At 58.4% G+C, this 10,465-nt stretch overlaps 1 protein-coding gene across 1 annotated transcript; it reads right to left on the bottom strand.

Moving 5' to 3' along the window:
* Positions 1 to 1,365: 1,365 nt before the first annotated feature.
* ZNF335 (zinc finger protein 335) lies at positions 1,366 to 9,942 on the bottom strand. The gene is given in 28 exon segments (XM_009893380.1): positions 1,366 to 1,484; positions 2,087 to 2,168; positions 2,327 to 2,392; positions 2,568 to 2,651; positions 2,834 to 2,911; positions 3,043 to 3,146; positions 3,699 to 3,838; positions 4,200 to 4,342; positions 4,432 to 4,821; positions 4,893 to 5,034; positions 5,144 to 5,427; positions 5,578 to 5,622; positions 5,624 to 5,673; positions 5,752 to 5,877; positions 5,937 to 6,170; positions 6,311 to 6,432; positions 6,434 to 6,445; positions 6,564 to 6,640; positions 6,729 to 6,845; positions 7,053 to 7,071; positions 7,275 to 7,387; positions 7,471 to 7,648; positions 7,755 to 8,013; positions 8,131 to 8,289; positions 8,371 to 8,505; positions 8,652 to 8,981; positions 9,230 to 9,307; positions 9,747 to 9,942. Coding segments are annotated over 28 exon segments (3,840 nt in total). The 5' UTR covers positions 9,901 to 9,942.
* Positions 9,943 to 10,465: the final 523 nt, after the last annotated feature.

Raw genomic sequence — 10,465 nt, 5'->3', positions numbered from 1 at the left:
TGTCCCCTGCGCAGGCAGGGGACGAGCAGTGGGGTCCCTGGGGACAGCGGGCACCCCCAGCAGTCAGGGCGGGAGGGTGCTGCTGTCATTTTGGGCAGAGCACGGGCTCTGTGGTCACAGCACAAAGCCCTGTGCTGTCCCTGGCCCCTGCAAGGGCCAGTGATCACACCTCATCAGTCCCACAGCCGTAGGGCTCCGGCCTCATGGATGCTCTTGCTGAAGTTGGGTGGTTCCAGGCCTTTTCCCCCCTCTGCAGATAATCAGTTTAATGCAAAAGCACAGAACTAAAACTCTGAGATTAGCTGTTATAATCACATGTAAATACTTCCAGACAATCCGCTCAGGGAGGGGTGGCGTGTGTAGTTTGGGACAGAGTTACACGGGATTTAGGCTGTTTACCACTCGATTAATTTCATGACCCCAGCCCCAAACCCACCGCTGTACCAGATGCCCGGCTCACTTCCCAGAAGTCAAGGTCACTCAGGCAGGAGGAAAACAAAAGCACAGGGCAGCCACATCTGCCAGCAGCGACCTGCCCGGCCCCAGTGCCAGGCCCTGGGCCCCCTGCGCCCCAGCCCCAGCGGAGGCAGCAGGAAGGCTGGGTTTGCCCATCCCCGCTGGCTGGCTGCTGGGCAGGGGCTGGCACAGGACCACAGACCCTGCAGGCAAGCACTCACGCAGGTTTCAATCCCTTTTTATTCATAAGCATAGTCAAAGCTTGAGAACGTCAGAATCAAACGCCTCCCCCAACCACCTACGGACCAACTCCAGAGTCCATCCCTCTTCAGAAGAAAAATAGAACATCTTCCACCTATGCTTCTTCCTATTCTGGGTTCCTCCAGTCCAAAGCCCTACTGGTGCCTGCCTGCAGGCCGGAGAAGCCAAGGAAGGGACAGCTGCCCTCACACCAGGACCGCACGCTCCACAGCTCCGAAGCGGGGAGCACGCGGCTGCAGCTGCACACACACCTCTCACACCGTCCTGTGCAGCTCTGCTCGGCCCCACGGCTCTCTCCCAGGATCCTCGTGTGCCAGGCAGACGCTGATCCCAGTTTGGCCCACACAGACATGATTCGGGAAAAGGGATTTCAGACCATCAAGTGCAACAGGCAAAAAGACCGGCCACGTGAGAGCGCTGCCACCGCTTTGGCTGTGGAGCAGTCTCTGCTGGAGACAGCTGCCTGTGCCGGGGAGGATGCGCAGGACCCGCACGGCCGAAAACAGCACGCCTCTGCCGCGGCATGCTCAGGCACATCCCTTGTAGCCCCGAAGCAATAAGGCAACTGCTGGCTGAGGAGGCTTCTGTCTGGTGCAGCTGTCCTGCTCAGCACGGGTGTCCCAGCGCCAGCCGGGCCTGGCTCCAGCGCTAGTCCGCCAGCGTGATGACATCGTAGTGGATCCCCTGCTGCAGCTGCTGGATCTGCTCGGCCGTCGCCTCAGCGGTGAACACGCCCTGTGCTTGCGCCATCGCAGCATCAGCCACTGCTGCAGAGGAGAGGAGGGTCAGTGCCTCCCTGTCCGAGGGCAAGGGAGAGCAGGCAGCTGCCCAGAGCCCCCCTCCACGTTCGTCACCTGCCTCCAGAGGAAGGGGCAGGCATACATGAGCACAATTTCCACCGCACCTCACATGAGGCTCCAGCAGGGAGTCTGGCTCTGGTTAACTCTGTAAACACACATCAGTGTGTCTCCACTCTGTGGAAGCTGCTGCACCACCCAGCATGCAAATCGCCTCCAGGGGAAGGGAGCTGGTACTGTTCCAGAACTGATATGCTGGGACCAGCAAAGATCTCCCCTCAGACACCAAGGCTGGCCACGTCCCAGAATTACAGGGATGCAGGAACCAAGGTGGCAATGTAGCCTCGCCTACCCTGGCCCTTCTGCCAAGGACTGCTGCAGGGCTGCCTGCCAACCCTGCCAGCTACAGCAAACGAGCAGCCTCTGCAGGCAGAGAGGGGCTGAAACCACAGTGCCTCAGCGGCTGCTAACAGCCATCGCAAAGTGTTGGGCAGGACTGGCATCCCGAGACCCGGAGGGAGGTGGGACTGCCAGAGCGATGCCAGAGCTCAGCCCTGGGGACCTGGTCCTACCTGAGACTGCTGAGTGTGCAGCTGCTTCCAGCTGTGCCTGGGTGACAAGCTGCTGCTCAGGCGAGACAGGCATGTACTGGATCTGCAGGGAGGAGACAATAGTAGAGTCCAGGACTGGGGAGGGTCCCTCCTGCAGTGCTGATCTGGCCACAGCTGCTGCACACACCTTCTATTTCACATCCCTCCCTCTCCATCTCACAGCAGCCCCATCAGCTCCAGTCACCACGCCTGGTGCCTTACCTGCGGCTCCTGGAGGAACTGGCTGCCCTGCTCGTACTGGATGTGGGTGATCTGCCCATCCTGTACCTGGGGACAAGAGCCACAGTAAGGCTGCGTTAGGGCTAGCGGGCATCCCTGCCCCTGAACAAAGCTTGACTCGAAAAAGAGCAAGCCACAGGGAGCAGGAGGAGGCCCAGTCCCACACATGACACCCTCACAAGCCCCACCCTCACTCAAAGGCAGCAGACAGCCTGAAGCTTACCTGGATGTGATGTCCCTCTGGGACAACAACATACTCATGGGGAAGCAAGTGCTGTACACCATCCTGGGCAATGATGTACTGAACCTGCAAACACAGGGATTCAGACCCAAAAAAGGTCACCAGTGCCCACCCCCAAACAATAACAAGGCTGGTTCTTGTCTATCTTCTGTGCCTGTTTCCACCTCACCTCTCCCCACTGTCCCCAGCTCTCCCTGCTCCAGCTGCACGGAACCTTTCAGTTCCTGGGACGTGCCCCCTGCCCTCACCTGGTTGTCAGAGGTCACTAAGTGCTGTACTGTCTGTCCATCGGCAGTTGTGATCTCCTGGATGTACGTAGCCTCCTCCTGCAGACCAGCAAGAGCCCAGCGCTCAGTGGGGTCGGGCCTGACCGCAAGCCCTCTGACAAGGGAACCCACACAGCTCACGGGGAGCAGTCGCATAGGGCAGGAGGATGAGAATGATGGGCCTGACTCACCTGGCTCGTGACGCTCTGCTCCTGTGCGACAATGATGTGTTCCTGCCCCAGGGCCTGCTGCAGCCGCTCGGGAGCCAGCACCGCCTGGCCGGACTGCAGAGCCGCTGGAATGCGGAGAAAGTCAGTGCAGACACTGCCGGGGCTGCCAGCCAGGCCCACTCCCGAGTGGCTCCTGCCAGATGCCCACCCCAGTGAGGAGCACAGAACAGTCTCAGCTCTGATTTAGCTTCTGGCTGTCTGTGAGCAAACTCTCCCAACATGAAGGAAACCAGAGGTCACTGTGGGCAAAACACAACCTCCCCATCAGACCGCAAACTCCGCTTCCCATTTCAGCCAGGAGCTGCTCACTGCACTGCTCCTCCTGCAACACACTGATCTATCGGGACCTGCTTGGGGGAAACAGTGGACCCCTAGTTCTGCACAGAAAAACAGTTAGCACCTCACCAGGAGAGCTCCCTGCACCAAGACTCCTCGTCTTTGCACCCACCGAGTTCTACTACTGCTGGCAGTCCTGACCTTCAGCCGGAATTTTTTTGGAATCTCCTAGCCCTGACCCAGCTCAGCCCTGCTCAGCCCACAAGCTGGTTGAATCCCTGCGCGGGGCTCTGGCCATAAGAAACCCACAGGTCACCCCTGGTCACAGGGACACGTCTTACTCTGCAGGGTGGCCAGCGTGTCCTCGTCGCTGTTCAGTATGATGGTCTGCTGGGCAGCAGCTGCAGGCGCCCCTGGTCTCTTCCCCTCTGAGCTGTGCAAACGCTGCATGTGGAATTTGAGGTGCCCATTACGGTTGAACCTATGGGAAGAACAACAGTGAGGTGGAGTATGCCACGGGCAGCACAGGGCCTCTGTGCTCTCTGCAGAGACTGAGGCCACGGGCACCACAACCACATCCTACGACATGGCCTGTCCCAGCTCCCAAAACGCCTCCATCAGGCCTAAGTACTGAACCTCCCCATGCAGAATTTCCTTGGAGATGAAGCTGGGTTCACCTGCAGTAGGAACTGTTCTCAAGGGCACAGTCCCCTCTAACATGGATTGCTCCCAGGGGTAGGGTCAGGGCAGTCAGCTCTTTGCCAGTATCCCATCTTCTCTTGAGCCTGAGAGAGTTCTAGAGGATCCCTCAAAGCAGCAACAAACTAGCAGGCTTCGCTCACCTCTGCCCACAGATCTGGCAAGCAAAGGGCTTCTCATTGGTGTGCGTCAGCATGTGCCTGCGCAGGTCCTTCTTGTTCTTGGAGGCGAAGCTGCAGTGGGTGCACTTGTGTGGCCGAAGGCTGGCATGCTGGACCATGTGGCTCTGAGGGCAGAAAGACAAGTGCAGGGTCAGAAAGCTCCCATTTCTCTAAACCTCTTCTTCCCAGGACTGCTCTGTGCCAGGGAACCTACCCGAACCTCCGGCCAGAGGGCTGCAGTGAATGGACAGTCAGGACACTTGAAGGTGCTGGGCCCAATGTGGGCTCTCTTGTGACTCTCCATTTCTGCTCTCCCTGTGAACATGGCTGTGCAAATCTTGCATGAAAACTTTTTGGCTGTGGAAATCTTGCACGAGAGCTTCTTGGCTGTGGAAACCTTGCACGAGAGCTTCTTGGCCACGCCTTGGAGCGCAGGCCACTTGACCTTTGGGGATGAGATTTCCTGCCCCTCGGATGCTGGGGATAAAGACGAGTCCTTCTGGAGCTGCCTGGTGACACACTGCACCAGTGGCCACTTGACGCCGGCGGGCTGTGCCTCCTGGCCCTCCGCAGGCGAGGGAAAGGCAGCGTCCCCGCTGAGGGGCTGAGAGAGAAACACCCAGTCACACCTGCTCACACTGCTGCCCGAGACGGGGAGAAAACTCAGCTCCTTACCTCAATGTGATGGAACTGGCTCCCCGGAATACTGGATGACATGATATAGTGATTGTTATGGTCCTTCAGAGCCTCCTCCGTCATCACAGCTTCACTCACCACGACTGCATGGGAGGTCTCTGCAGGGCTCTCCTCCTCACTGCTGGAAAGGACAGGGTCAGGGAGGATTTGCCTCATCCTCCTCACCACTAAAGCCTCCTCATTTGAGGTCAGAACTGCCTCTGTCTCCCCACTCCTCCCATACAGCTGACCTGTACAGCGTGCCTGGAGCCTGCATCTCCTCGCTGATGGGTGTGATAATGCTGTACTCCGTCGTCCCGCCAAAGGGGATAGTGATCTGCTGCAGCTCCGAGCCACCCAGGGTCGCCTCTTCATAAGCCTCCTGCACTAACGTCTCCCCAGGCTCCTCCATGTGCAGCGTCACCAACTTCTGCTCTTGCTGCTCCTCAGAGACTATCTCTGTCCCCTCCTCCTGTGCCTGTGGTTCACAGGGGGCCTGTGCTTCTCTTGAATCACCCGGCTTCACCACTGCCACCTGCGGGAGTGAACAGCAGTTCAGCTGGAGGAAGGCAGGGGTCTTGCAAGACACTCGCTGAAGCAGAACAGGGCTGGGGACTGTGGACAGCTGGGAAGCCTCCCCCTGCCACCCCCCCAGCAGGCACAGCCCCCCCTTAGCCCTCCTCACCTGCAGCGAGCCCGTGGCCAGCTCTCGCTGTGTGCTCATGTTCAGTTAGGAGATCCAGGGCTGTCTGCGTGGCCAGTTCTGCTGATCCAGCCACATCTGCTGGGGTCAGAAGGTCAGGCACATGCTCATCCACCTGCTCCCCATCCTCACCCCCTTCCCTGGGAGCTCACTCACCTTGTTCATAAATGATGGTGGCCTCTCCCAGGGAATCCTGCGAGAGGATGGGCGGCTCTGCTCCTGGGACGGCCTGGACCGCATGGTAGGTGACGGGGCCAAGAGGCATCTGCGTGAGAGAGAGCACTGACAGCGCGGCTGGGGCCAGTGAGCACCAGGAGGAGCTGGGGCACGGGCAGTGGCACTCACCGGCGGACTAGCCTCCGGCTCAGCCGGGGCCTGCACCTGGCTGTGCTGCTGCTTCAGCTCCTCAATCTGCTGCAAGGTGAAGAAGGGGCGGCGGCGGCAGGGCGGCTCCTCGGGGTGCCTCTGTGCCCACTCCTCAAAGGAGTCGGCGTGGCGACAGTGCACATGGAGGCGCAGGTTCTTCTTGTGCTTGGTGGTGAAGTGACAGAACTCGCAAGCAAACGGCTTCCCTCCTGCGGGACAAGGGAGGTGGGAATCAAACAGGGGGTTCCCAAGGGACAGCAGGGAGAGCAGACAGGCTCTGACTGCCTCCTGGAGAAGTGGGGGTGTAGGAAGTCAGGAACCTGGCAAGCAGGCAGGCAGCTCCTCTCACCTGTATGCTTGACAGCCATGTGCGAGACCAGGAAATCCTCCCGGAAGGTGGAGTACTTGCAGAAGCTGCACTTGTAGGGTTTGTCGTTCATGTGCGACAGCTGGTGGTTCAGCATTTTTTTTCTCACACTTGAACCTGCCAGGACAATGCCACCTGTCACATGGGTGGCAGGGACCTTCTGCCCTCCCCTCTGAGGGGGAGCTGGGACACGGGCTCTACCAGGGCACACCACAGGCTGTTGCCGGGCTCCTACCTGCGGTTGGCAATGGCCTGGATGTGTGTCAGAAGGTGCATCTTGAAGGTGTAGCGCTTCTTAAAGGACTTCCCACACTGGAACGGAACAAAGAAAAGGAGCATTCACCTCCCATTCAGCCTCACTTGCTGCCAGCCCTTCCCCAGGCTGTGTCCCCCGCCTCACCTTGTCACACATGTGTGGTTTTTCCGTGCTGTGTGTCTTCATGTGCTGCGTAAGCCTCTTCTGCATGGGGTAGATACGGTTGCATACGGGGCATGGGAAGGAGTTCAGCTTTGGGGGCTGGAGGGAGAGCACAAAGATGAGCTCACCTGGCAGGGGCTCACCAGTTTCCGTACCCTCTCCCCACTGCAGGACCTGGGCTGCCTTTCCTCAGGTGATCCAGAAACACTGCCTTCAACAAGGCACCAAGAATTTGTGGAAGACCCAGACACGCCTCTTCCCACATAATAGTGCTGAGAGACAAGCCAACAGGGTACTCAAACTCACCGGATCAGCTCTCTTTTTCCTGAAAAAGAAAGAAGAAAACCCCTTTGTGTCAGCCACATCCCAAGTCCGAGCTCCCTTGTACCCAGACACTGAAACTACCCGGTTTGGGGAGGGATAGAGGTCAGAAGGGGCAGCCATGGCTGCCCTCCCAGGGCAGGAGGAACAGTGTTAGTGCCATTCAGCCAGGCTGCAAGACAGTCTTTAGGACTGTGCTTCCCTTACCTGTCCCGGCTGTGCACTGTGGAGTGCCGGATGACGTCCTTCTTGTACACACTGGTGTAATTGCACTCCTCACACTTGTACGGCTTGCTGCCCACATGGTTGAACATGTGTTCCTGCAAGGAGCAGAATGGAGGCTGTGAGACCTGTGGCTACCAGCCACCCTCGTGGGTACCAGCGCAGGACAGACAGTGCTCACCTTGAGGGAGGACCAGCGCCGGGAGCGGTAGCTGCACTGTAGACATTTGAAGAGCTGCGGGTCATTGGCCTCGTGTGAGTTGACATGGAAACGCAGATCATCGTGCGTGAGGAAACGTGAGCCACAGATCCGACACAGGTAGGGCCTCATCAGGGGCTTGGGCGACTTGTAGTAGTACCTGCGGAAACAGGACTGGGGCTCAGAGCTGTGGTGTCAAACAGGGGCTGGACCGGCCCTGGGCACAGGCCAGAGGGCCCAGCGCTGGCTCAGCACACACCCCTCACCTGCGCCCCATGTACTTGCGGTATTTCTTGCCCAGGAAGCGGCGGGAGGGCCGCCCTCGCCTCCTGGGGATGACGTCTGCCTCCTCAGGGCCAGTGTTGGAGGAAGGATCCTTGTTCTCAGAGTCAGACTGGCTGATGCTGGGCTCCGCCAGGCTCTCACTGCTCCCGTTCTCCAGGCCAGAGGAACTGGCTGCTTCAGAGTTCTGCAGCTCACGGTTCAGTGTGCTTTGGGATGTCACCAAGGGCTCCACCTCCCCTCCTGCTTGAGAGGACACAGCGCAGCTCTGTCACACACCCTCCCTGTGCGCTCCCAGGAGCTCATGTACTGCTTCCTGCTCCAGCCCAGCACGGGGCTGCCGCCTCCCGCTTCCCTCACCTTCAGGCATATCCTGGGGCATGTCCTCCAGACGAGGAAACTTGCGGGGTCTTCCTGGGCGTCGACGCGGCCTCTCCTCACTGGATGTGGGGACAGTGCGGCTGTACTTGGGCTGCCGCCCACGGGGCTCATCCTCAGCTGGGTTATAGTCACTGTCCTCTGGAGGTAAGAGGCCCAAAACATCAGAGAGAGACTGGGAAAAGACTAAGCTACGTAACATGTGAGGAGGATGAGTCCTACCTTCGGGGTCATCAATAGCACCAGCGTCCATGATATCATCATCTTCTTCTTCTTCTGGGACGTCCTCCTCCGCAGTCTTTGGAGCTGATCCCCCCTTTCGTGGACGTCCTTTCTTCAAAGCCAGAGCTGAACCCACTGCCACAGAGAACAGAATGAAAACTCTTTATCAGACTGTATTATGGAGCAGGTCCTTACACTCATACTCTCCCCCTTGTTTCTTTCCTGGAGAGAGTGGAACCTGTCTGCAGTAAGGTAAGTTTTCCTCAGCCCTCAGCACACACCTGGCTGGAAATGTCGCTCTTTCATGTGGTTAATTAGCGTTTTCTTGGAGACGCTCTTGTACTGACACATCTTGCACTTGAATTGCTGCACCACCACCACCTCCATCATCTCTTCTAGGGTCTCCATGTCTGGCTGGTCCAGCTCCTCCCCACCATCCACCTCTCGGGCCTGATCCGGCTGTGCAGGCAGCTCCAGCACTTCCAACTGCTCCGAAGGGTCCGAAGGGCCGGGCTGGTCAAGGCATGTGGAGGTAGGTCCATCAGCAACAGCTTCTATCGCCAAGCTATTGGCCAGAGCAGAGGTGGCCATCTGGGACACCATGGGTGCACCTGAAACGCCAAAATCAGCTCAGTCAAGGAGCAGTCCCCCCCCGTGCATCCAGGCTGCACCCACACCTGGGGCACAGGTTTGAAGACGAGCTCAGTAACAAGCTCCCAAGAGTCAGCACATCCACAGGGACTCTGATAGAGGCACTGTGGCTGATGTAGCTGGGATACCCACTTTAGGCCCTGCTCTTGCAGAACAGACTCAAGAGGCAGAGACAGCCACCACCAGACACCCCAGGGCACACCCTTACCATCATCGGGGCCTTGCAGAATGAGGTACTGCGTAGTCTCTGCCCCGCCATCCTCCGCACTGGTCACAGCAATGCAGCCTGGGAGGAAGAGGACAGCAGAGTGGTAACTGCCAGACGCGGGCACTGTATGGTCACTAGGGCTCACTAGGGCTCTCCCAGGCTCAGACACAAACGGAAAAGGGTGAGGAAGGTCCAGCTCCAGGGATGGAGCTTGCCCTGGGCTGCTGGCACCGTGGCAGAAGGAGCAGCCAGACAGAGGGAGGGCTGTCCGGCAGCTGCAGAAGCCACGAGCTCCTACTCAAACTCTCCAGCTACTGCAGCAACGCAAGAAGAGAAACCCCACTGATCGAGGTGCATACATACGCATGTATGTAGTTCCCCCTAACCTCCCAAGATCTGGCACACCAGCAGCTCCCCTCCCCAGCCCCAGTACCCTGAGCCATTTGCATGTGGGGCACTCCAGAGGGAGAGCAGGCAGGTCTGCCACACGCACGAGCTGCTGGGAGCAAGCACTCACTCTGGATGATGTCAGGTCCAATTGTGGACTCGATGATTTTGTCAATGGCAGAACCTAGGTCTGAGGAAGTAGATGCGGTAGAGTCTGACACGATTGTGGCTCCGTCAGTGATGACACTGGAGTGGACCAGGACTTGTGGGGACTCTGACACCATGATGGACTGGCTCACAGTGGAGACACTGGAGACCAAGGTGGACTGGGCAATGGAGGATGAATCTGGCAAGTAAATCCGGGGAATGGCATCTGTGCTCGAGCTGCTCTCCGACACCTCTTCCTGGTGGAAAAAAAAGAGGCCAGAAGAGCTCAGCTGAGAGACCTTTCCCGGGCCAGGCCCTTAGGGAAGAAAGCACATGCAAACAACACTGGTGTATCACTACAGAACTGCCAGGAAAGGCATCAGAGCAATTCCTTTGGTGTTGCCAAGGTCCCTGGAACTCCAGGGCTCCTCTCGCTACCAAGAAGAGATCTCCTTAGACTGGCAAGCACACACCTGACTGGTTTAAGAGTGCCTGCTAAGGCTGCTGAGCTACAGAGTTAGCTCCTAAGCTGTTTGCCAGAAATTTCTAGAGAAATTTTCAGGAACCAGAACCACAGGTGCTCTCCCTTCCCCAAACTGACTGCTGCCCCACCCTCCCCGTCAGCTCCTACCAAGGAGACCCCGCTGCTGTCAGAGCTCTGGCCCACGCCGGAATCATCCGCTCGGGAGAGGGGGCCGGGGG

The sequence above is a fragment of the Charadrius vociferus genome, unplaced genomic scaffold, assembly GCF_000708025.1.
Source record: "Charadrius vociferus isolate BGI_N301 unplaced genomic scaffold, ASM70802v2 scaffold259, whole genome shotgun sequence".
NCBI classification, from domain to species: domain Eukaryota; kingdom Metazoa; phylum Chordata; class Aves; order Charadriiformes; family Charadriidae; genus Charadrius; species Charadrius vociferus.
This window is presented reverse-complemented; position numbering and strand designations above follow the sequence as displayed.